At 42.2% G+C, this 27,276-nt stretch overlaps 2 protein-coding genes across 3 annotated transcripts in view; one reads left to right on the plus strand and one right to left on the minus strand.

Moving 5' to 3' along the window:
• Positions 1-966: 966 nt before the first annotated feature.
• Positions 967-8,024, minus strand: IDNK (IDNK gluconokinase). Of its 2 annotated transcripts, none has more exons than XM_061553547.1 (5): positions 7,898-8,024; positions 6,279-6,309; positions 4,687-4,773; positions 4,125-4,165; positions 967-3,947 (listed from the first exon to the last, which is right to left on the minus strand). In XM_061553547.1, exons 1-5 carry the CDS (start codon positions 7,933-7,935, stop codon positions 3,611-3,613), a joined length of 534 nt encoding a protein of 177 aa, XP_061409531.1. In that variant the 5' UTR covers positions 7,936-8,024; the 3' UTR covers positions 967-3,610. The 2 variants fall into 2 exon arrangements, with proteins under 2 accessions (XP_061409531.1, XP_061409532.1); XM_061553548.1 differs by having other exon boundaries at positions 3,667-3,947; positions 4,125-4,160.
• A 6,506-nt stretch (positions 8,025-14,530) lies between these two features.
• FRMD3 (FERM domain containing 3) overlaps positions 14,531-27,276 on the plus strand; it is a 52,861-nt gene continuing 40,115 nt past the window's right edge. Inside the window, 3 exon segments of the mRNA XM_061553549.1 lie at positions 14,531-14,634; positions 15,769-15,841; positions 15,843-16,004. Of these exon segments, the coding sequence (XP_061409533.1) occupies positions 14,531-14,634; positions 15,769-15,841; positions 15,843-16,004 (339 nt within the window).

Below are 27,276 nucleotides of genomic sequence, written 5' to 3' on the forward strand. Positions count from 1 at the left end.
GGTGTCGCCAAGATGGCGGACGATCTTCGTGGCGGCCCCAAGATGGCGGCTTCCCGCCTTCCGTGGTGCGCCACGCCCAAGATGGCGTCTTCACGCCGCGTGGTCGATGGCGGCGCCATCGAAGACGACCCGGGCTCCTGCCGATCACCACCATCACCTTCCAACGCCGCCCTTGGCGTGACAAGGTCACACAACTCCGTGATGACGGTTTTTAGGGTCGCCAGTTGCTCCGCCATCCGGGTCCATCTTAAATCTTCGTCCTTCAACGCAGATGGGTCGGGCGCAGCGGCAACCTCCTCCACACCCGGGCCCTCACGGATCTCTCCCTCCGCCGAAGTGAAGCCGACCTCAGGAGGAAGATCGTCGTCGTCCGATGATGAAGCCGACGCCGGAGATGGGATATTCTTCTTCCTCAGTTGTTTCGCCATGCCGTTTCACTTCTGACTCCAGTGTAATAAAAGGACTCGAACACTTCTTTCTGTCTTCGTGTCTTTATTCAGGTTCACGTCTTTACCCACACGGCACTCTGTTATAACTCCTGTATTTGTAGCCCCCGGCTATTCACTGCTATTATAGCTTCCTCACCCCTCTGACTCTCTGCTTCATCTACTGTAACCTCCTCCCTGCAGACTCGCTGCTACCCCTATGTGCAGACCCTCTGGCTGTCACTGTATGCAGACCCGCTGCCCACTCTCTCTGTGCAGCCCCGCTGCTGACTGCAGCCTCCTTGCTGCTTCGGGTCGGTCACCGCTGGCCAACGGTGCCGATCCTCGCTTCCCCCGTGTTCGTGGCGATCTCGCCACACCCCGCTTCGCCCTACGTGGCCTTCCTCTGTTCCTGGCTCCCAGTCACTCCCCCTGCTCTTCCGGTTCCCCTCCTTCTATACTCAACCCCTCTCCCCCCACGTGACCTAACTCCTCCCCCCCTGACGGCACCTCAGAAGGGCCGTTTACAACCGCATTACATAAGCAATGTGAATGTGATAGGCATTTAGTTATAACATCTGGCAAACCAGCAGTGTGTGTTAGTATTCCCGACAATACTGATGAGGCCGACATCTGAAAAACTGGCCCAAAGTTTACGGGTTTAAACAAATACCAAAAGTTAACATAAGTCTGAAAGGTTAATAGGCCCATCAACTTTTTCTTTTAATGTTTGTATAAATATGAACGAAATGTTAATTACATGATGCATTCCTAAATAATTTGATTTAAAAATGTACGTAGAGAAGGAGAGGGCACATTAGATAACTAAACAATAAAAATGATTCCGTTACACACTTTTAACTAGGCCACGATGCCTGCAAGACACTCATCTGAAATTCAATTACTGCATAGAACCTACAGAGTGCAAGAGTGGAATAAGTCGCGTGCTTAATTTTATCTGGAACAGTCTGGAATGCTGTTCTGGGAACTACTTTGGAATACTGTTGTTGAAATATTGTGGCGTGTGACATACATCACACTTACTTTAATGAAAACCACACAGAGCATAAGGGTAAGTGTATGGATCTAAAGTTTAGGAAACTGGTCATAGGATTGTGGAAATACCGCATAGTGCACAATACTATAGGATGATGAGGATACATGCTTATGTACTCTAGTGGTCGTGCCATATGTCCATAATCCCTCCTCAAAGCCAACCTGGCAGCATTCCGAAGAAGACATCTGCTGCATCGGCTTACATAGATGGCTCTCGAACCGGCAGGTACTGGGTAACTGGTAAAAATTAACCCGTAAAAACAAAGTTTTTCACTATAAATCCTTTATATGCGTGTTCAATGGGCCACAACCCAGCCCACATTGGTCTTTGAAACAGGCGGCTAGAGTCCTCTCGTCCTCTGGCTTGAGATGGCTGCCACCTATGGGTCAGATGATTGTCTGCCACCATTAAGCAATTGGTAATTAAATATTTTTAAAAAATTCCTAAAAGGTGTAAATTTTTGAAAAAAAAATTTACACGAAAATTCATTGTCACGCACAACGAGTCTGTGTGCAAAATGTCAGCTTGATTGGATCACGGGAAGTGGGTTAAAAAACGACCGAAAGATTTGCACGGTCGTAAGCAAGCAAGCAAGTGAACTTAATATAAAGGATTTAAAAAGCAAGAATATTCAACTCAAAGCCATCCAAAAACATCATGGAAGCATCTAAATATAATCTGCTCATACATGGCACACAGAAACATATTTTCAACGGTTTAACATTTCAAAATTTGAAGCAGTTTGATTAAACCTGTATTTTTATACACTCCGTTAAAATAGAGCCAATCGCAACATAAGATAAGTAATATTATAAAATGTAAACACGCTTTAATGAAATGTACCGTACTAGTAATGGAAAAACTCCAGGAAGTGGCCCCGAAGCTTGCCATAACGTGAGGGACCATGGTGATTTACAGCCAACGTGAGTTGAGCGTGGACAATAATACCCAAGCCGAAACATAACATATCAAAACAATGTTTAAAAATATACATACTTATTTTTTATGATAGAATATAGTATTGTCATCAGTATGACATAAGCATACCAAGTTTGTAGTCGATACCACATTGGGAAGTGGGTTAAAATTTAGTTACAAGATTTGAGGATACAAGGACAGACAGAGTTAATAAAAAGCGTGTAATAATTAGCATGAATTCTACCCATTTTAAGTGTACAGTATTTAATATACTGTATATGTGCCATAATAAAACCGGTATTATGACAAAGCAATACAGACATAATTCATGGTCCGTAATTGTTATGCATTGCTTTGTGTCATGCTTCATACGCATTACAGGCTGCTTACACTTTTAGATTCAACAATGTTTACTTTTCATGACAGATCATTTCGTTGTACACTGCATCCATCATAATTAAAATATCTTACACGTACTTGCTGCGTTTTACATTCATACTCAAAATTACATTACTGCATTTGCTCAATGGCTGTCACGCTAAACATTTTTTGGCAATTTCATATTTTAACCATGACATATATAGGATAACGCCTTTTATAAATGACAATGTGCGGGAACAATCTCGCAGAGCCTATCATCCAGTGCATATAATCGTGGGCAATTGGAAGAATTTGGCTGTGAATATTGAGGTTTGCGGACCCAATGGCACTCAGAGACAACAAAAATCACGGGTAATAGGGTAGCAGCTAGAAGGTTCTTCTGGATTGCAATGCTTTCCTCGTTTTGTGCTAAGTCGACTAGCGTTTTTAGATTAGAACTGGCTTTCACAAATGCATAACTTCACTCTTTGGTTCTTTCGGTAAAGTCACGTATAAAGAGAAAATAATAAATTAAATACTAGAATACGACGTTTCGATTGCAACACAAGCAATCATCATCAGGTATAAATGAAATAGAAACACAAATCTAGTCTACTTAGAAATGTAATGTAATACAACAGTCGGATAACATAACAGTCAACACCCTACCTGGTTAATTACGTTCAATCTGAGAATGCTAAATTTGAGAGAGAGATAAAACACAGAACCAGAGACATATAGACAGACATATAAGTAGAGACAGATATCACGGAGATACATAGAGAGAGATACATAGCCACACAGAGAAAACGCGTCTCTGTGTTTGAGTATGCATAACTTCACTCTGATATCAATCCTGAAGCGGTGTAATATTCACCAAATGCTTAACTATATCTGTGGCTATTGCACTCAAGTCTCTGTCTACATCGATGCTAATAAAATATTCCCCTGCTGTGGGAGGTTCCAGTGTGGCCAGCTGAGACTGCAGAAGTTCTGGAGACATGAAGTGTCCTTGTCTTTGTTGCAGTCTCCTTCTGATCGTCTCTGCTGAAGCATGCAGATGCACAAATAAGACCTCAAGCTCCGTCTCCCGTTTGTCCGTTGTGCCATTTGCGAGTATTCCTCTGTAGGCTTTCTTGAGTGCAGAGCACGCCAGGATTACATTCCCACCACCTCCAGCAGTTTCCCTTAGTTCATCAGAAAAACAATTCATCAGCGCGGAGAAGGTGAATGCAGGCGGTGTGCTAAGAAGGTGATCGCTGTGAAAATGTGTGCATCATTTAGAATAGCGGCATTAATATGTACGTGTAAGAATATATTGTGACTGTAACCATCATTACAAGAAAAATAATTACCCATCTCACCTTAGAAAACTGTGCAATGACATCAGCCAAGGGAACCTGTCCTATAAAAATACATTCCATGTGCCAAGAAACATTTTAAAAATAAGTGCATACAAATACAGAGCGTACCTACAAAAACTATCTATTTATACGCTACAATAAAATAATTATTTAGGTCTTTCTTTTCAAAATGATTCTTACAATTTCATTGTTTTTTTGTATGCATCGAAATATGTCATGCATATCGCTGCAAGTTGACAGCAATTAAATATCAGGTGGAGTTGGTCAACCTTTTCGCAAACATCTTTAAGTGGTAAACTGTACTTTCAAGCTGTGCCGATAGACAGGCACAATGTGAAGCTCTAAGTTCACTGGAATTAGCATTTGGACTATAAAATAATGTTCATTTGTGGTGTTCACTTATGTAAAAATATGTACTTTTAAGAACCTTTTCACCACCCCCTTCATATGCATTTATGTTTTAAACCTCATGTAATTTGCATTAAGACAATTTTTTATTGGAGTGAAATGCAGATCATATGTGTACAGTATGTTTAACAATGTATTATCTTAACATCCTTACCTCATCTGTGAGAGATATGCCTTTTTGCATTTTATCTTTGTTGCACTTTGGATGAAAATCATCAGCATCCAGAAACTTCCAATTCATCTGCAACGAAGAAGCATTTGCCATTTATTGGGTGTCTCTCAGATCCTGAAATCTTATACCCAGGAAAGCCCCACTGAGTCTCAAGGCTCTCTTTCAAGTGGGTCCTGCCAAGTTTTTGTTGCTGCTTTGCGTAATCCCAATTAAATAATATGCACATAATTCTTCAGCAATGGGGAAGTATGGGCAATACAGGTTACAGTTATTTTTTTTTGTATTAGTTACGGAAGTAAACTGGAGAACCTTGAAAAAAACACTAATGCAGAGTAAAGAGAGAACATACAAACGGCACACTGAAATGTACCCAGGTCTGGAATCAAACCCAGGGTCCCCCTTCTTGGTGAGGACCACATGCTACTACTGCGGCATCCTATATATAGAGCGCGACAGGCTTGGGCCTACAAATGTGAGGCCGTGGTCGACCCAGAAATACATGTATTGATAACCCTGTTTTTGCTTGCACAAGGCTCAAAATGGGACAAAATCGCAAGAATTACCGGGGAGAGAGAGAGAGCCCTGTGGTGTAGGACAGTCAATCTCAGAGCCAACCCTCGGAACAAGGAAAGACAGAAACAGAGCGAAATTTCGCAATCTTCACTCAGATGCGTACCGCATTGCAAAATGTTTCAGTATTAATGAGCACTGCTCTCCGCCCGTTTTGCACAAGTTGAGATGGTAAATTATGGATCTTGTGACTGCGGTCGATGATTTAACTATTTGTAAAGAGGCAATATATGGTAGAGGTAATTTAGATTAAATGAACGTCTGCAGTTAGTGGTAGACTACAAACAACACCTAAAGACAAGATTCTGTTTCGATTTAAAGCTTTCGTGACTGCAGGGATTTATCTTCTTGGTTCTTTCGGTAAAGTCACGTAGAAGGGAAGTAATAAAATAATAAAACATAATAAAATAATTATCACGACTCTGTCTACTTGAGGAACCTGTTCTCCACCTGAGGACGGCTGCTTGCGTTGTGGCCGAAACGTCGTGAGAATTATTTTATTGTTTTATTTTTATTATTTTATTACTTCCCTTCTACGTGACTTTACCGAAATAACTAAGAAGACAAGATTCTGTCTTTACATACATGACTGTGAGCACACTTCAATTCTGAATTCTTATAGCAATTGACATGACTCATACCGTGTGAACAAGGGAAGGTAATGTAACATGTAATTGATGTCGTACATCTTTTACACGTATATTGCTTAATGGTGCATGGTGGAGTGTTCACTGCGTATAACTTAAAGGTTAATAGTTCTATTGAAAAAAAATCAATTCCTTTTCATCCCTTTCTTTTATGTTTTAGTGCTGCTTTATACTGGGTAATTGAAGGTTCAATTTAATACCTTAAAGGTTAATTTAAGGCCCTTTTTGATTTTGGGAGATTGAAAAGTTAAGAACCCAGTAGTAATATTAGAAAAATGTGAAGCCCTGGTCACTGGAAAGCCATCTAAAATTAATTTTGTTGCATAAACCATTGGTTTTACATGACGGTTATTTTACCTTTTCAGAAAGCGTGTTTCCAATCGTCGACCTATGCAAGAAAAACGGCCATGAACATCGTCAGTAAATGTAAAACGTCCGTAGATGTAAAACGTCCGATATACATTACAATATCAGCGAAGAATAACGCATCCTATAAACATTTGACTGTGGCCAAGAGATGGCAGTGTTGAGTGTCACCCTCATGTCTACGCATGGTGAGATTTCTCACCATGCATTTCCCTTCCACACAAAGCCACCCGTTTCTAATCACACTGGCCAACCATCCCAATGCAGGACCGTCATGAACACTGTATTGTGACTGGACAACAGGCGACTTCAACATAAACACCATACAAGACTTCACTGCACCATACAGAGCATACACTACTGTTACTTCATATACAAAGACAATACGCATGAGATGTTCATGTAAAGCTGTCCTGACATTAGGGACTTTAATTGGATACCGGCCACATTGATCCAGGGGGTTGTCCTTGGATCAATTTGTATGTGGCGTGACCGTGGCAGAACACGACAGTGAGAATACCACGTACTTGCTCGTCTTCCCCGTTTGCTGAAATGTCAACTAAAACATTTGCACCTGATATCATTGAAATTTGGCTTACCTTAGACCAGGGGTCGGCAACCGGCAGATCCGGAGCCACATGAGGCTCTGTTAGGACTACTTTGTGATAGTTATTAAGGACTGTACCTTGGACATGCCTTTTCTTCCCACCGAATTCTATAAAAATGGCTCTTCTTGTAATCTTTGGTTGCCGACCCCTGCATTAGACCCACAATGTCATTACTGAAAGTGTCATTACAACCGAGACCGCTGAAATGACACGACAGCGAGCAAAGATGGGCCATGTAGCCTGCAAAGGCTCTTGGTGTGGCCAGCATCCACGCCAATCCGCCTTTGTCTCCTCGGTGCTGATGCTCACACACCGCACCAGGCTGGTACACATTCACGTAGCTAAAAAAAATGAAATTAAAATTAATAAAAAATAAAATAATTTTTTAATTTCATTTTTTTACCTACGTGACTTTACCGAAAAAAACTAAGAGTATGAATCCTTGCAGTCACGAAAGCTTCAAATCTAGAATTGGTACACATTCGTTTAAGGCTGAGTCGACCTAGGCTTGGGGGCCCATGACCGGTTCAGGCATCACCCACCACTGATACTAGCAGCGGAATAAAAAACACAAGACAGGCTTCCGCGTTGACAGCGCAGTGCACTAACCACTGCGCCACCGCTCCCCACACATCCGCACACACAATTCGCCAAACCCCAGGACTCTACCCGTACAGATGTATCCGCGAATGGTCGATATCTTAATTAGAGGCGGTAACCACCGCCTGTTTTACAAGCCTGAGGCAGTGGTGGCAAATGCCACATTCCCATAACAGGGCTGAGTCCCACAGCACAACCTCTGTTAAAACTTCACCACAAAGTGATATTAATTGTATCGATCCCCGGTGGGATGATGGGCTGAGTCAACCCTCCCCCCCACCCCAGAGTTTGAGCTCGCAAATCTTCTACCCGACTGCGTCCGTCCGTCTCGCTCTGTCCGCACGAGCCGTGCTGTGTGTCAAGCAAGCAATGCAAAGAACAGACACAACGAACGCCTCTTACTTCCCGCATCCACACACCCCCATGAGAACCACAATCATCGTTGCACTGCAGCCCCCCAATGCGATAACTTTATTCGCAGCAGCAACGTCAAGCAACCGCGTGCTTCCGCAAACGTCGGAGCAGCGCGCGTCACTGTGACCGCTACATTAGGGGCCGTCCTTAAATGACGTCACGCACCTAGGGGTGGGGTGGGGGGTTATTGTGACGATGTGTGACTGATAGGGGGGGGGTGAGAAATGTGACGTCACATCAACATAGGCAACTTTAAATACATGTAGACAACACGTTCTAGTTACATTAAAATATAATTTAAATAAATGTTTTCTCCTACAGCATCAGAGTGCAGCACCACATTAAATACGCACTACAATGACAATAGCTTAAATCGATTTGAAGCATGTTTTATTTGGGGGGGGGGGAGCAGAGCTTTGTGACGTCATATTTTAGGGGGGGTCTGACTTTTGTGACGTCGTGTGACGAGGGGGGGGTCAAAAATCGTCCAAAATCGCGTGACGTCATTTATGGACGGTCCACTTAGCATAGTGGGCTCGAGCTCACTGCCTCCACGCCACCACCAACACCCCCCCCCCATGAAGCCCTCGGCAGCGGTGGCAGCCACTGCGTTGGTGATGGGAGTGCAAACAACAAGAAGCGACACGAAATGGCACAGCGAATATATTTGCAATGGAAGGCTTCAATGTTAACCGTTGGCACGGATATTCAAGATGATTCTACATTTATATGAACACGTAAAGAGCTTAACACAATAGTCAATTACAACGTGGCCTTAACAGAAACAATTATAATATATGTAACAGGCGACGTTCGGGAAACTGGAAAATATAATGTGCTATGAGAACTAGACATTGTCCAGAACGTCCACTATTATATTTATTTATTCATTTTAAAAGCCACTTATTAAAGAGTGTTAATTGCCTTTTTGCACCACTGGCAACGAAGGAGCATCACTAACCAATAAGGGCAATTATATATGTAGTGCAAAAGTTAGTTTCATAATGTAAGCCACGTTGTTTTTTCGTTTATTCAGTATTTTTAGCACATTCGCCTTGCAATGTCCACCCGATATGTAAATCACTGCTGATGCACCACAGTCCATCGGGAGGTGGCGTGTGGTGGGATAAAGTGTGGGAACTCCCACATCTTCTGATACGTCTGTTCAACGTTGATCAGGAGGCTAAACATATTCGAGAGGTACTCTCCAGAGCTCCCTCTAGCAGCAACAGCGGCGTGAGCAACTGGTAAACTCAATATTGAGCACAGGGTGCTTTGGCGTTTGGGGCCGTCCATAAATGACGTCACGCGATTTTTTACGATTTCTGACGCCCCCCCCCCCTCGTCACAAAAAAGTCAGACCCCCCCCCTCAAATATGACGTCACAAAGCTCTGCCCCCCCAAAAAAAAAAACATGCTTCAAATCGCTTTAAACTATTACCATTGTTGTGCGTATTTAATGTGGCGCTGCACTCTGATGTTGTAGGAGTGTTGTTTTCACAATTATTTAAAGTTGCGCATTTTGATGTGACGTCACAAATCTCAACCCCCCCCCCCACCTCGTCACACGTAGTCACAAATGTCTGACCCCCCCCCCTAGGTGCGTGACGTCATTTATGGACGGCCCCTTTGAATAATTCTTTAGGGTGTGGGGGAGAGGGGGCTTTCTGGGTACGTGGGTAGTAACCAACGTTCCCGGAGAAAATCCACGGGATACTAGGGGAGGAAAGATGCAGGGGACCCGGCGGAAGAGGATGTTGCACTCTTTATTAACAAGGCTTTATCCATCTTCTTGGTTCTTTCGGTAAAGTCACGTAGAATGGAAATAATAAAATAATAAAAATAAAACATCATAAAATAATTCTCACGACGTTTCGGCCACAACGCAAGTAGCCGTCCTCAGGTGGAGAACAGGTCTGTCGAGGAGACAGAGTCTGAATGGCTTTATCCAATACATTGTGGCTTTCATGACGAATTGGACAAGTGGCCAGCGCGAAGCAGTAGAGCAAATAGTAACTTGAGCGAGACATTTCCAGGGCTGTGCTTTTAACTTTTTTTTACCGCATCATGTCCGCACGTGCTCGAGCTATATAGCTTTGTAACGATGCCGCATTGATTTAGTCTTTGGTGCAGTAAGTAAAAGATGCATATTGAATTCTGTTTATATCTCCCCCGCTGAGAATTCGCGTGTGCTTTCAGGATAAACCATTGTGCGTTTGTATGAGTGGGAAACTTGGACTCGAGTATGTTGTTCTTTTCAAAAGTTATATAATCCATAATACAGGTTTTGTTAGTGAGATCGCGTAAAATAAATGTGTCGTTAAACCAGCCACCACCCGACACAGCCAACGAGTAGGGGTCGTCACGTAAACAGAACGTGCCAATTCGTCACTAGTACAGCACACCGGTGTGTTGGAGAGAAAATCACAACATTTACAATCTGAGTACAACGTTTCACCTGTAATTACAACCGGCATCATCAGGCAACAGCCAGATTTGTTTCGTTCCTTAAATAGAGATGTCGATGTGATGACGTCACTTGTGAGCCCTTCACGTACAAAGCGGGGGGGGGGTTAATGAATGCATATAAACTACAATGGGTATCAATTACAGCGTTTGGGTTATTTATATGGTATTCAACGTACATTGTGCATGCACATTGTTATTGTACCTCCTGTCGTTTGTGTGCACTAAAATAGCAGTGCCTGTTATTGTCAGCTCACAGCTAATCAATATTCACTATGGTGACATGCATAGGCATGCATTTAAACAATGCATTATTTGATTATTCGCTTCCAAGAAGCACTAAGTATGTAGCTATCCGAACGGTTACATTTCACCGAGACGACGGTTGTAAACTCAGCAATCATTGGAAGGATGTCATCAACCACTTTGGGTCATGACTTGATTTGTCTAACACACTTGGACTGCGCTCTCGCATTCAGCTCCACCCCCATCTCTACCCCCCCTCTCTCCCCCTATCTCTACCCCTCCCTCCCCCCATTGTCTAACTTTACGCCGCACTAGCTTTGCTCACACTGAAAGCCCTTAGAAGCAGTTGCATTTGGAGGCTTGCCCCCTCATTTATCTCCGGCCTGATGAAGACCGCTTGTGTTGCGATCGAAACGTCGTGGTTTTGTGCTTTTCTTTTCAAAAAAATTATATCTACGTGACTTTACCGAAAGAACCAAGCATATGAATTCCTGCAGTCACGAAAGTTTTAAGTCAAAATCCAATCTAGCAATTATATAGTACAGTGCCAACTTTATAAATGAGCCGTCTCATTCAACAATCACTTATCATTTCAATTCTTGCCCTGTTAAACGACGGCTGTGGAATCAATCTGCGCTGACAGATGAAGGCTTGCCACTGCATTCGTGGATTTGTCACGAATGGCAGGAGATTTGTTATTGTCCTCTGCAGTATGCTAAGTAGCATTGAAGGTAATTTCTCAAGGCCAAAACGCGCACGTTGAAAGTGAATTCAAAGAAGAGCTTTCACATGTAGTATCAATGATATGCATGAAATATTACTGTAGTTTGGAGCAGCATAAAATTGGCGTTAAGTAAAACGTGGTGAAGAGGTTGCAATGTAATAACGATGATAATACTCTGATATTGCACTGTGTTTGAGTTGTACGCCTTCTGGTGTCATCTGGTTCAACACCAATGAGGACTAGGCTCTAAAGAAAGCCGTCTCGGGTGTGGACCAATCAACTTCAAGGACAGTGCATACATTATCATTATCAGAGTTGCTTCTTTTTGTTTGCTTTTTTGACTACTTGTGTTGTGGTTATTGCAAACATGATGCCTTGAATAAAGGAGTCAGTTTTGTACCAGTTTAAAAGGATAAAAACCTACTACTAAATGATGATAGTGTTCACCATTGTGTGACCAAACTTGAATATGGTCTTGGACAAAGGTGACGATTAACACGATGATGACGATATTTGAATAATGAAATGCACGAGTAATTGCAAAAGCCCCATAATGCTGACAATCGCTGGATTTCATTATTTTCACTACACCCTAAATGCATTTGTTGAAACGAACAGGATTTAGGACGTGTAAGCTAAGACCCTGGTCTGGAGTTGAATATATATTCTCCATTAAATCACGCGGCGCGACGGTTGAGATAATGGAGCAAATTCTTAAACCCTCCGCCTGCCTCTTTTGAGTCGGCGGCATAAACTAGTACACCACAGTCGATCATGAAGGTCACGTGTGGTGGGGTAAAGTGTGGGTACCTCCCACTGATTCCGAAACGTCTGGCCAACGTGAACGGAGTAGGGCAAAACAAGCTCTTCTAGAGAGTACCCTCTGGATTGAGCTCCCTCCCTATCATGCACCCCCCTCTCTCTAGAGCCCCCTTCAGTAGAGACCCTTCCTCCGGCAGTGTCATGTGCGAGCAATTGCAGGGCTGCACCTTTACCCGTTAACCGTTATTCGAGAAATAACACTGTGTAACAATTTTTTTTGTTCCTGGGTAGTGTTATTTCCTAATTGCTTATGCCTCAAAAGTACAGAAAATTATTATTATTATTCCCCACAAGCTTTGCTTTTCTGACCAGGACAGTGATCTTGATTTGAAGCTTTCGTGACTGCAGGAATCCATACTCTTTGATTCTTTCGGTAAAGTCACGTAGGTAGAAAAAATAATAGATCACGACGTTTCGATCGATGACGATTGCTTGCGTTGCGATTGAAACGTTGTGATCCATTGTTTTTCTACCTACGTGACTTTACCGAAAGAACCAAAGAGTCAGGACAGTGATATTTTGAAATGTACCTAATTTCAATGAGAAAACGGGCGAATTTGTCTTTTCGTTCATGTAAAGTCAGAAAACAACATATGAATCAAAATTAACATTAATTTTTAAAAAGTTATACAAAAATGACGACGAAAGATTTAGACACCAAGGCGCACTACCACAGACGGGACTGGCCACAGCGGACCGAGTTCTCTGTGGGGAGGAACAACGTCAAGTGGGAGCCACTGGTGGACCCCCGTAAAGTGCTGATGCCACCACTGCACATCAAATTGGGCCCCGTGAAACAATGTCAGAGCTGTAGAAAAGTAGTCGGCAGCCTTCAAGTACCTTCAAGACTTCTTCCCTAAGCTGTCTGAGGCGAAGGTCAAAGCCAGTGTCTTCGTCGGACCACAGATAAAGAAGATCCTGGAGTGCAATTAATTCCCCAAGAAGCTCACTAGAAAGGAGAAAGCGGCTTGGGACAGCTTTGTCGCAGTGGTTCATGGCTTCCTGGGAAATCACAAGGTCGAAAACTATGTGGAGTGCATACATTATCAGAGTTGTGTTTTTTGTTTGCATTACGACTGCAGGTATTGTGGTCTATGCAAACATGACTCCTCGTAAAAAAGGTGTCAGTTTTGTTGCCAGATAAAAGGGTAAAAAACAATTATCATATTTTTTTACTGGCAAATGAGGTACCAATGGTGTAAATGCTTACCCCGAGCTCTCATACTCTGATGGTGCATTGTCTTTGAGTTGTGCGCCTTTTGGCGTCATCTGGTCCAATCCATGTGAGACTAGGCTCTAAGGAAAGCTGTCTCGGGTGTGGACCAATCAACTTCAAGGACAGTGCATACATTATCAGAGTTGTGTTTTTTGTTTGCATTACGACTGCAGGTGTTGTGGTCTATGCAAACATGACTCCTCGTAAAAAAGGTGTCAGTTTTGTTGCCAGATAAAAGGGTAAAAAAACAATTATCATATGTGGAGCTGGTTGAGACTTTGGTGAAGAACTATGGCACAATGGGCTGTAGGATGTCCCTCAAAGTCCATATCCTTGATGCTCATCTTGATCAATTCAAGGAGAACATGGGAGCGTACTCGGAGGAACAAGGCGAACGCTTCCACCTGGATATACTGGACTTTGAACGACGCTACCAAGGACAGTATAACGAGAATATGATGGGAGACTACATTTTGGGGGCTGATTCGTGAAAGTGATTTACAGTATAATTCTAAATCTCGAAAAACTACTCACTTCTAAATCTGTTGTAGTCATGTTTTGTATTACTTTAGTATAAATAGATGTACAATTTTTATTCATGTTGTTTTTTTCTGACTTTGTGCAAACGAAAAGACACAGATTCACCCGTTTTCTCTTTGAAAAGTAGGTACATTTCAAAATATCACTGTCCTGGTCACAAAAGCAAAGTTTCTGGGGAATAATAGTTATTTTCTATACTTTTTAGGCATAAGCAATTACTAAATAACACTTACCACCCAGGAACAAAAATTGTGTTCCATAGTGTCATCAAAGTGCCGCATAACCTCAGCGAAACGAGGATGGCTCTCCCCTTACTTTCAACGGCACGAAACAGCAAAGCTGCCTCGCCAAGTGCCCTTGGCTGCACACATCCCGTTCGTGTCCAAGGAGGCGTCATCTGCCGGGCAGATCATCCCCGGCGGAGATGAATACGCGAGCAAGGGGGGGCGCGTGGGAGGTGGGGGAGGGTAGTGCAGAGGACAAGGAGGAGGAGGATGAGAAGAGCAAGGGAAGCTGCCAGGGCTCTCGCTCCCAGCATCACCCGACAGCGTGCGGCACACGAGAAGAAGGAGGAGCGAGCGAGCGAGTGAGTGAACGGCCAACCAGGATGTTCGCGCATCGGTCAGGGGCAAAGACTCTTCATCTCGTGCACAAGGAAGCGCTCCGGTGTGGCTCGTGCGTGCGCGCGCGCGCGTGCATCCCACCCCCGCTGTGAGAACTCTTTGACGTTGTAACGTAACGGGCCTCATTGTTACCGCCGCACGTTGACAATTGATTGTGTTGCATTCGTTGCCGTCGCAGTCCAGACGATGGGGGCAGGCACCGGTGGCGCGTTGGTCAATTCTGGGCGCACGCGCGCGCGCATTCGCGTCCAATTGCACGGGCTGTATGTGTTGTGTATTGTTGGACGTTGTATATGTAGTGTAAGCCACGTTGTGTTGAATGGTGGTTGATATGTACACGGCCTGTAAGGAGAGTGATGTCATAACATTGTGTGTGCTGCAATTGTAAAGTGTACTAGCGGCATTGTTTCCTGTGTATCCTGTATTGAACAGTTGGTACAATGTGATATGAAGAATATATATTGCACGGTCTTTTGTCAGCATATGTACTGTGGTAGAGTGTGTTACATAGACACGCGTATTCTGATACGTGTTATGTTCTCTGTACTTATAGTACTGCGTACTATGATGTTTATATCTTAGTACGATATTCTTAACAAATTTTTTTATGACTGCGTTCAGAAATCTGATATTTGTTGATGGTTCATATGCACCGCAGCAGTGGATAGATCACGGCTGCTAAAGGTAATGATGAATATATCTGATGTATACTGTAGTTCATATGGCAAATTCAGTGCAAAATGTATACGGTATAAACAACACTGCTTTATATTTTAGACAAACGAGTATATCTACACACAACGTTAAGTATATGTCGTGTTCCATATATACAGTACTGCATATTTTATTGTAACAATTACTAGCGGCCGAATGTAGTCATCTGAAGGTAGCATTGTTTTAAATTCTCGGTGGCGTCCACAACAAAATGATCATTGTCGTTAAAGCTTAGGCGTCTCTGCGTCTTTTCAAAGTACTGCACTGTCGTTGTTACACAACGCTTACTTTGATCGCTGTCCATCCCTGGACCTGTCAGCACGTGTCCGTGTTCCGCGTGTGCGCTTGAAGCATCGCCACTGGGGAGACAAAGGCGGCCGGTGGGTGGGCGCTCACTGACAAACACTTTGCCCCAACAGTCTGCGAAAACACTACGTCGGCGGCGAGGGAGGTGGGGCAAATCTTTGTCTCTCTGTGCTTTTGTGTGTTGTTGTTGTTTTTGTCCGAGAGGACGTCGAGACGCGCCGGTAAAATGGTCCGGCTGTAGGTGCTGCTGCGCTTGACGGGGCCGTTTTAATGAGGGGGGAGATCTGATACTGTGGCCACGAAGCCGAGCCAATGCTGCGCCTCCGTCTGCCTGGAGCTGCCAAGGCTCAGCAACAGCAGCAGCAGCAACATCAACCCAGCGAGATCCACTGCACAGTCCGCCTGCTCGACCATTCAGAACTCACCTGCTTCATACAGGTATGGGGGACTGCTTCCACTCCCCCCCTCTCTCCTCTGCCACTGCGCCCAATTGCACAGGTTTCCCCCTCCACGTACAGGGTAAAGAGGTAAACAAAAATGCAGCCGTACAATGACACGCTCACAACACTGCTGTGTTGGAAAGGCCTCCACTAGGAGGAGCTCTAGAGAGCATATCTACATGGTATTTATTGTCTATACTTTTCCATGCTGGCCGGATATTTAAGAAGCGTGGCATCATTGTATCAACTTTTGTGCCGGGAGTTCAAACTGATGACCTCTCTGCATTACAAGCGCGACACCTTTTGTGTCGTGGCAGCATCCCCAGGCAAGGGATGTCTGCCACAAACGGGGGTTACCTGCACGGTACAGATGCTGGGGCTATGATCAGTTCAAAAGACATGTGCCCAATTCCATCAGACCTCAAGCTAAGCAGAGATGTGGCCTGCATCGCGCTTGGATAGGAGACCGCTATCCACAAAAGCAATCGTCACAGTCGAGGACAATTCAGCAAAATACTTTGTTCTGCCTTCCCCTACGTTTCACGAAGCCACACAGACTAGAATTGTTGAGCACAGTCGAATAACCCCCACGACCCACACGCAGTGGAGATACCCTCATCCAGCAGTGTGTACGTAGACGATGGGGGCATGGTCCAAACACAACTCGCATGCGTCAGAGATGTATGAGGGCTACACATTACACAGTGCGCACATCCCCTGTGGTGGTCCTGTGATTTTACTCACAAGCCGTTTGTCAATCCACTACTGGGTGAAGGCCTCCCAATGCCTTGTGAGTCAGAGAGGTCCTTTGACCATATTTCACCACGCCAGTCAATGTAGGTTGGTGGCGGGGATCAGAGTACTGGTTAGATATCACTCGTCACCGATGTTCGCTGTGGCTGGGGACTGAACTCAGGTCAACGGGTTCAACAAATGTGCTGCTTCTCCCTGTAACCACACATGTTACGATGTATATGACACATGTTGTAAAGTTGCATGCAGTTACTCGATTATTTTATTAACTTTGTAGCTATGAACATAATGAAAACATGCACTCTGATGTTTAGTTTCCAGTAGACATTCATAGCAACAATTTTCTGCGGTAATAATGAGCTTACAAACGTTTTATTTTAACGGGCAATGTTTCGTGGTTTTTCTTTGCACACATTGTATATCGTATCGTAGAAATGTTTTTCAAAAAACGCATTCGAAACGTTTTTTTGTACAGAACACAGGGTGCGGAGTGCATTTCCAGTGTCTAATCTTGCCACTTGTAGACAGCCATTCGGATCAATACTCAATTCCATCCTCGCGTTTATACAGCAGGCCTAAGTGGGCACTGGCATATGACGTGGCGTAAAAAAAACACCTTTTTAAAACCGGTGCACAGTTCATGCACCGATCGGCATGAAATGATCACCATGGTGGTCACAATTCTCTCGGGGATTTTTTTTTTTAATGTTCGCACATTTGAGGGCATGGGGTATCGGGCCTACGTCTAACATTTATCGTACGCACATCTCGGTGTGTAGGTGTCCTCACTGGAATTTGTTTTTATTGACCTGGCAGATGCATTGAAGTGCTGCTGCAGGGGTCTAAGAAGGTGGGAGGTAGCAGGAGGGACTTTTCATTCTTGTTAGCGGGCTTTCGTCAGCTGACAGCTCCATCATAAATGGTTGTGTGTGTGTATATCGCATGTGCACCCAGTCTGTAGGCAGGCACACGTAGCATCTCAAATTCCTAGGCATGTGTCCTGTATCGTAAATGTGTGTCCAGTGATTTAACAATAGGATGAATTCGTGACGAATTTATTTCAAAGAGTGGTTATTTATCCACAAGGTAAACATTTATAAAATAACTAATTTGGTATAACTTTGTTGAAATAATTATTTTTTACAATTGTATATGCCTTTGAAGTAGGCAATAGTCGTGCTTGCAAAATGTAGCATCGTTAACTCATTATAAATAACTTGTGGGTTAAGCCCAAATGCATATACTGTACATTCATTTAATTCCACGTGTGCTTTTTTCTATAAAATACGAACCTCAGCTGGCACTGAATGTGCTCGTTGAGAATGCGAGTTAAGTAGGTCACTTGACTCCCTCACTGCATTAGCGTCTTCGGTGCCATGGCAGATTGAATTAATCTTACGTGTCAATTTTGACTTTAAACTTTCGTGACTGCAGGAATTCATTTTTTTTCTGATGACGACCGCTTGTGTTGCAATCGAAACGTCGTGGTTGTTTTTTTTATATTTTTATTGAAAGAACCAATAATAAGTCTACATTATAGACTGCCAGTGTGCTCACTCAGGTTAAGAACCAGGCTACAGTCTACATTATAGACTGCTAGTACGCTCACTCAGTTTAATAACAATTGATACAGTCTACATTACAGACTGCCAATACGCTCACCAGCTTAAAAACCAGGCTACAGTCTACATTATAGACTGCCAGTACACTCACCCAGCTTCATAACCATTGCTACAGTCTACATTATAGACTACCAGTACACTCTCCAAACTTAAGAACCAGGCTACAATCTACATTATAGACTGGCAGTACACTCACCCAGCTTAATAGCCATTGCTACAGTCTACATTATAGACTACCAGTACACTCACCAAACTTAATAACCAGGCTACAATCTACATTATAGACTACCAGTACACTCACCAAACTTAATAACCAGGCTACAGTCTACATTATAGACTACCAGTACACTCACCCAGCTTAATAACCATTGCTACAGTCTACATTATAGACTACCAGTACACTCACCAAACTTAATAACCAGGCTACAGTCTACATTAGTGTTTTTTTTTCATTATTATTCCCTTCATGGTTTTTTTTATCTACGTGACTTTACCGAAACAACCAAACAAAATTAATCTTACGTGTCTTTTTTTAGATAAACATCAATGCAAGCACCGGGTTATGGAATTATCCTTGCCAGGTTGTCACGCTACGGAACAACCAGGACACGATAAACACGGGATCTTTTTTTTGCATAAGAGTGAAAGTTATTGAAATGTTAATTTTTATTGATGGCATACCCTACACAACAAAAATTCAAAGGCAAAATGCTTTTTTAATTCGTTTTTGTTTATCTCTAAATTATAACATTTTCTGCAATATTTTTTTTTCAACAACTGTGAGTCGAGGACTTGTTAATATATGTCCTAAATTACAGCTTCTTCACAATCTGTGTTTTGTACAGGAATTGTAAATTGTACTTGCTTAAAGTGCCGTGCATTGAAGTAATTTTTGAAAAGTATACGGTGCTGTATGTGAGTTGCTCACTCAAAAACAGAGACCTATGAAGTGGTAAAACGCATGTTAACGCTAACCAATGATAGAGCAGGCAATGAATACTATAGCAATTTAAGTGGATCAGCTCGGCGATTATGATGTCTGTGTTATCTTGTCAGAGAAGCATTGCCAATGTTTAGGTATATGTATCTATTAAGAAAGCGAAATACCAATTTAAAATTAAGATTGTCAGTAATATATTTGAGAAAACATTACGGAGTACATATTTCTGGATGAATTCAAACGTTTGTATTGGTAAACAAATGGCATATAATAGAAGACACATTTTGATAAATGATAGATATTTGAGTACTAACAATGTTGAAAAGTGAAACAATACGTGTCTGACAATATGCAGTTTATCATGGGACTTTTTTTGCCAGTATCAAAGTATGAAAACTAGAAACACAGGTGTTAGGATGTTCTAACACCAAATTTGTACCTTTTTCAAGGAATCAAGTCTGCATTAACCACACGTACTTGTGGTGAACATACATACAAACAAACATGCTATTTAAAATAAGTTTGACTCTGGTGTAGGCCAATCCGTTTCAAAGACAAGTATATTATCAGAACATGTTTGTTTGCATGTACACCACAAGTGCATGTGGTTAATGCAGACATTATTCCTTGCAAAAGGTCAAAATTTGGTGTTTGAACATTTGAACACCTGTTTTGTTGCCAGAAAGAGTAAAACCTATTCTTGTGTTTCATAATATGCGGTTTAATATTATTTTCTCAATACTATTCGGCCTCTCATGTTGCGTGCAATTAACTATAATTGTAGCCCTGTTAATGCCACCCAATACAGCAAATAAATTTACAACCAAATTGGATATTATACATTTTAAACATTGACTATCTGATTAAAATCAGGAGACAGCATGAAACACATCTGGCACTGGTGCTGCTTACATATACATTCGGGCTTTAAAAACACGATATAATTAGTTTCGTGATAAAAATAGTAGCAGTAGCAATAGACATTTATTTTTGGCCAGGTGAACGCCCATTGAGGTGGGGGAGCGGTGGCGCAGTGGCTTTCGCACCACGCTATGAACCGGGCAACCTGAATAAGATTATTGGCCACGGCTAAAATCCGGGGAGAGTAATATCTCAACGGGTCTTTGGTTACCCAAGCCACACTGACCAGCGTAGTGAAATATGCTCAAAGATCCGCAGTGGCTCGTGCAGCGTGTGGTGCCTTCATCATAGCCTGTAAAAATATGACCCCATTGAGACCAGAAATCTCTTTTTAAAAGGAAAACTACATACACGTACGTTCAGAAAAGAAACAGCACATTTTTTCAAGATCTGTAAAGCAAACAATGCATACAAATCTACAAATGCCATCTTAAAGAGTTTCCAGTGCATAAATTAACATGAAATAATGAAATAAAAAAGAACAAAGAGAATTCTGTAGGATTCATGCAGCTGTACATTGTGTTTTCATGTTGTACCTCGCGTTGATGTCATCGATTCAATCAACACACGGCACAAACCCAACAACACATCAGACAGTTTAGCATACATGGCAGTACCACGCGTGCAGAACAACATTAACTTAAATGGTTTATCTTGTTAAAATGTTGACAGCCAAATGTTTTTCTCTCATTACAGCAACTGATTTTTGGTATTTTTCGGTAGTATGTGAAAAACAGCACTGTTGTTAAAAAATGTACTTCTCTGTAGCATTGGGCTTTAAATTAACATGCTTTAACTTAAAAGTGCAATTCGGCGCTAAATGGGTGACAATGCTAATGTCGTGGTTTTATTGAGTGGTAAATGTGTTTTGCCCAAAATCAATGTGTACTGTTCCAATGGACCAGTTCACTGTTTATGAGATAAGTAACTGTAGAAGAATTTATTTGCTGTCAAATACTGTAATTCTTAAAAAAAAAACACACACACACAACGGAGTAGTGTTATCAAGTAGATCAGGGGTCCTCAAACTTTTTAAACAGGGGGCCAGTTCACTGTCCCTCAGACCGTTGGAGGGCCGGACTATAGTTAAAAAAAAACTATGAACAAATTCCTATGCACACTGCATATATCTTATTTTGAAGTGAAGAAACAAAACGGGAACAAATACAATATTTAAAATGAAGAACAAGTAAAGTTAAATCAACAAACTTGCCAGTATTTCAATGGGAACTATGGGCCTGCTTTTGGCTAATGAGATGGTCAATGTCCGGTTCCATATTTGTCACTGCTAGTCGTAACAAGTGATGCAAGTGTGCATCCATTAGTCTAGATCTGGTTGGAGATTTCAAATGTTTCATTCTGGAAAAAGTCTGTTCACAGACATAAGTGCTGCCAAAGATGGTTGCCATTTTGAGTGCATGGTTCCTGAGATGAGGATATGTCTCAGAGGGGAGAGATGCATAGAAATTATGAAGGCTGCTTGACTTGAATGCGTCTTTCAGAGAGTCACAATTCTGCAGTTCAGCCAGTTCCATTTGGTAAATTGTATCCACATTTTCAATGTCAATAGAAAATGGGTTACGGAAAAGCTGTATGTCCTGTTCATGGAGATGAAGCTCTTTAAATCCAAATTGGAACTCCTTTTGCAATTTTTCCAGTGAATCCACACGTTTTGTTTGGGAATGCAACCAATGGTTTTTCCGCTAACAGATTTTGAGTTGTGGGGAGATGGCAGAAGTTTTCCTCCTTCACTTGTTTGATGAGGAGGCCTAATATTACTTCAAATGCTTTGACATGTGATTGCATATCACAGATGAGCTTCCCCTTTCCTTGAAGTTGCACATTGAAACTGTTGAGTAGCTCTGTTACGTCTGTCAGAAAGGCAAGGTGCCATTTCCATTCTGCATCATTGAGCTCTGGTACTTCTTTGTTTTTTTAAAGCAGAAAAGCTGTAATCTGTGGAAGTCATAGAAACGTTTCAAAACTCTCCCTCGACTCAGCCAACGGACTTCTGTGTGATACAGAACATCTTCATAGTCAACATTTAGCTCAGACAGAAATTCCTGAAATTGGCTGTGGTTTAGTGCATGAGCTCTAATGAAGTTAACACAAGATACCACAAATTTCATAACCGAGTCCCACTTCAGTGATTTACTACACAGCGCTTGTTGGTGGATGAGGCAGTGTATGGCTATTGGATGAGAATGGTTATGTTTGTCCATCTCTTGGTTAATGCGAGCAATTACTCCTTTCTTAGACCCCACCATGCTAGGAGCACCATCAGTTGTCACACTGGCTAGTTTAGCCCAGTTCAGCTCCAAACCATTCACAGTTTGGCAAACCTTTTCATAGATATCCTCTCTTCTTGGTTCTTTCGGTAAAGTCACGTAGAAGGGAAGTAATAAAATAATAAAAATAAAACATAATAAAATAATTCTCACGACGTTTCGGCCACAACGCAAGCAGCCGTCCTCAGGTGAAAGCCAGGTCTGTCGGGGAGACAGCGTCTGAATGAAACAGCACACGAGCTTGGAGCATAAATAAGCTGGGTTGGAAACGGGGGAAAGAGCGCCTTGACAAATAATTTGCATATCAAGAGGAATTTAGCATATTTATGGGAAATGCAGGAATGTTATTAGTACTACATATGCAGCACGGGCATATGTAGTACTAATCACATTCCTGCATTTCCCATAAATATGCTAAATTCCTCTTGATATTGAAATTATTTTGTCAAGGCGCTCTTTCCCCCGCTTCCAACCCAGCTTATATATGCTCCAAGCTCGTGTGCTGTTTCATTCAGACGCTGTCTCCCCAACAGACCTGGTTTTCACCTGAGGACGGCTGCTTGCGTTGTGGCCGAAACGTCGTGAGAATTATTTTATTACTTCCCTTCTATGTGACTTTACCGAAAGAACCAAGAAGATGAATCCCTGCAGTCACGAAAGCTTTAAATCGAAAGATATCCTCTCCTGTAGTTGTTCCTTTGATGCTTTGCAGTGCAGCAAGCTCTTTTGTGACTTCGAAATAGTCATTCGTCGCACGAATAAAAATTTGAAGTTGTGCAGAATCACGAACATCATTGTTTTCGTCGAGTGCCAAGGAAAAATAGGAAAGTTTTTTTGTGGAGTTTTGCAAATGCTGATGCAAATTGTCTCCCATTTCTTCAATCCTCCGTGTAATTGTAGGTCCTAAAAGACTCACTGTACTAAATAAATCGGCCTTCTCTGGACACATCTCTTTGGCAACAGAAAGAAGGCATTCTTTAACAAATTCTCCCTCCACGAATGGTCTGCCAGTGCATGCTATTAGCTTGGCAACTTGAAAACTTGCTCGCAGTGATGAAATATTTAGCTGCTTCTGCTTCACAAAACTATTTCGCTGAGTTGTTAATGTATTTTTCAGTTTTAATATTTTATCTTTTCTCACTTCTCCGACCAAGCAAGCATATTTATCTTTATGTTGAGTTTTATAGTGTTGACGTAAATTGTATTCTTTGAACACAGACACTATATTCTGGCATATCAGACACACAGCTCTTTCCTTGTACTGCATGAAAAAGTAATCAAAAGTCCACTGTTCTTTGAATATCCTACACTCCGAGTCAATTTTTCTCTTTCTTGACATCATTGTTTCCTAGGGAGTCAAAATTACTATTAGTAAAATACCAATATATACAGCGCTACAAAAACAATATACCAGTAATAACTTTGCCCACACAGAGACATACAGACTGCACTGCCCATCAATGCAGTCTGATTGGGGGAAACTCCGCCCCCTCTCCCTCTTCCACCAATGACCGTCCTTCTCATGCAGAAAAAAAGTAACAGACAGGCAGCGGCGGCAAAAACACCCGGCGGGCCGGATAAATGTCCTCGGCGGGCCGCATGTGGCCCGCGGGCCGTAGTTTGAGGACCCCTGAAGTAGATTCATACGAAACATCGAGCCAGTTGAACAATATGCAAAACAAAATAGTTGTATTAACATATTTTTTTATTGTGAAAAATGTGTTGGTACATTGTCTGCAGAGGGCATTGATCTCATGCGTAACTTACGGTAGATTTTTACCTTCGTAAAGACAAAAATATATTTGTGTAAAATTTTTACTGAAAAATGTCAATTCACTCCTGGATGAAGGCCTCCCCGTGCTGTGTCACTCATGGAGGTCAATTGATCATACTTCCCCACAATCTGCACGCCGGTGAGGGTGGCTTTGTGAAGGAGAATGCCCAGGACTGATGCACACGTCAATTGCGACTGGTCTTAGTCACGGCCGGAAATCGGGCTGATGTTATTGGGTTCTTTGCGCAGTGCACGAACCACTGCACTTTCACTCGATCCCAGTTCAGTATGTCTAGACTAAATAGTTACCATGAAGCAAAAACAATCGATCTGTACCCAAAAAATGAAGTCTACCACATTTAAGAATGCAGTGATTGTGCTGACCTCATTCAGTTATCTCATAAAATATAATACAATATCTTCTCGGTTCTTTCGGTAAAGTCACGTAGAAGGGAAATAATAAAATAAACATAATAAAATACAATTCTCACGACGTTTCGGCCACAACGCTGTCTTTCCGACAAACCTGTTCTTCACCTGAGGACGGCTGCTTGCGTTGTGGCCGAAATGTCGTGAGAATTGTATTTTATCGTGTTTAATTTTTATTATTTTATTATTTCCCTTCTACGTGACTTTACCGAAAGAACCAAGAAATGAATCCCTGCAGTCACGAAAGCTTTAACTCGAAATATAATACAGTAGTTTAGATGTATATTCTTCTTCTTAATGGGACTGTTTTTTTGTATATTTTTTACCCTGTTACTTAATTTAGCAGTAGCATTTCATTGAGGTAATCACATCTGAAGAAAATTGCACATTAATAGGACAATTAATGGTAAGGCACCCGCAACGGAAATGCAATGCTTCGGGTTTCTGATCCAATTATCTTATCTTTAGCGATATAGTCGCGTTTCATTTGTATTCTATGTAAATTGTGTGAGTTTAATCAGCCATAATTGACGCTAGAGTTGGTATGTAAGACACACTAGAATATAAATATAACCACTTTATATGTAATCCATGAAATTCTCAAATTTGGAATACGGTATAGTGAAAATACACTGATTCATACATTTTGATAAAACATCTGCAATTAAATAATAATACGAACGTACAAATGCGCTCTTCCAGGAAGATTGTGAAAAATGTAACATTTCTTCCTGTGCCAATTAACCTGCCGAAATGCATACCAAATATGGGCATGCTTTTACAAGTTTGCAACTACGAATTTTACATAACACCCCCCCAGTATAAATGGGCATGCCACAGCCCCCTCTAGCTGAGGCCCTTCCATCAGCAGTGATTTGAGCAAGCAATTGCAGGGTTGCACCTTTAACCTCACCCTGTATTGTAAGCCTTCCCTTTTTGCACCGGCGATTCCATCCCCCCACCAGAGATTAATCTGAACACAAGACAAATGCACCATTTTAATAACCTCTACTTTTTTACTCAATTAATTGCTAAAATTATGAAGAGGTTATTAAAATGTGTCTTGGAAAAATGTTCAGTACTTTTTTTCATACACGCTATTCACATTGTTCTCACAACGTCTGCAACTCATTATTATTGCAAAATATATATTTAAAAAAACGATCATTCATGCAGGGGCGGTTTCTTCATTAGGGCGATTGGGCGACACACCACCAATGTCATTCAACCACAGAGTCACGCTCGCCGTCACTGTGCCTCTGGATATAGTCCAATCAGCGTCATGTCACGTTCTGTGGAGTACCGCCTCTTTTTGGGCGATTTCACTCCGGCTGGGAATCGCCCCGAGTGGCCCCATAGACTTACATTAAAAGATGTTTTTTTCGACCGGGGGGCGCTGCAATGCATTCTCTATGGCTTCCGGGAGGGTTCACCCTAACGTGCTTACGTCATCATACGTAAGCACGTTTCATCCAACAATATAATTTGTCGCCACCTAGTGGAATCTTTAATAAAAGAAACTTGAGTGGATTGTATATTAATAGTGAGTATAGAAACAAACAAGATGTATTGTAAGAGTCACTTTATTTTTCATTAATATTAAAGAAGTGAAGTTGCCTTTACATGCTTAAGCTGTTAATTTATCCATTGCATGGGTGGACCTTATCCTTATCAATCATCCAGACATTTGCCCCCCCTGAGAGATGTTGCAGGAGCCGCCACTGCATTCATGCCACTACTGGCAGAACAGCATCTACTTGAGGGAGTGCTAGAGAGCCCCCTAGAGGGTAGTAGGCCTCCCCTTCCACACTGATCCACTGCTCAGACATCTTGAAAGGTGCAGGAGTTCCCACACTTTACCACACCACAACACGTGACCTACCTATCGACTAACTGCAGTGTACCCATTTACCGTTCCAAGACATCTGCAAGTTGCAGGGTGAGTCCCGTTCACCACCTGAATCTTGCAACGCGCAAGCGGTTAGCATTAATTTTTGTTGGCATAGTGCTGTTGTTTTTAAAGACATTGTACTGTACTCACCACAGCGAACTGTAGCGACACGACCACACTCTGATAGCTGGCGACAAATTGTGTCACACACCCTCCCACATGGCTTAAATTAAACTAAAAGAACTTTATCGGTACATCTTCTAACCTGAAGACATACCGATAAAGTTATTTAATTTTTTATTCCGATTACAACTGATGACGTACATGTACGTCATCCCGATAACGTCATCCCGATGACGTCCATGTAAAACGCAGTGGCTGTAAATGAGAAGTTTGGTGACTGCCTCTCCCGTGGAAGTTGTGAGCCTTAAGATTGGTGCGACCCGCAGCTGCACGGGGTTGCTGGTCATTTATTTAGGTAACGTCCGCTTAACGTTGTCCAAAAATAACATGTCATTTTTGCATAGAACGCCCACTTCACATAGGCATAACTACATGGGTATTCTTTTCCCCATAATCGTTGCTTGGTTACGTATGATACTCTATTGACTGGACTATTTAATTGCTATTTTCATTTTTTTCTTCTAAATTG

Source organism: Lethenteron reissneri, chromosome 18 (assembly GCF_015708825.2).
Source record: "Lethenteron reissneri isolate LAM-NWPU_2019-01 chromosome 18, ASM1570882v1, whole genome shotgun sequence".
Taxonomy (NCBI): domain Eukaryota; kingdom Metazoa; phylum Chordata; class Hyperoartia; order Petromyzontiformes; family Petromyzontidae; genus Lethenteron; species Lethenteron reissneri.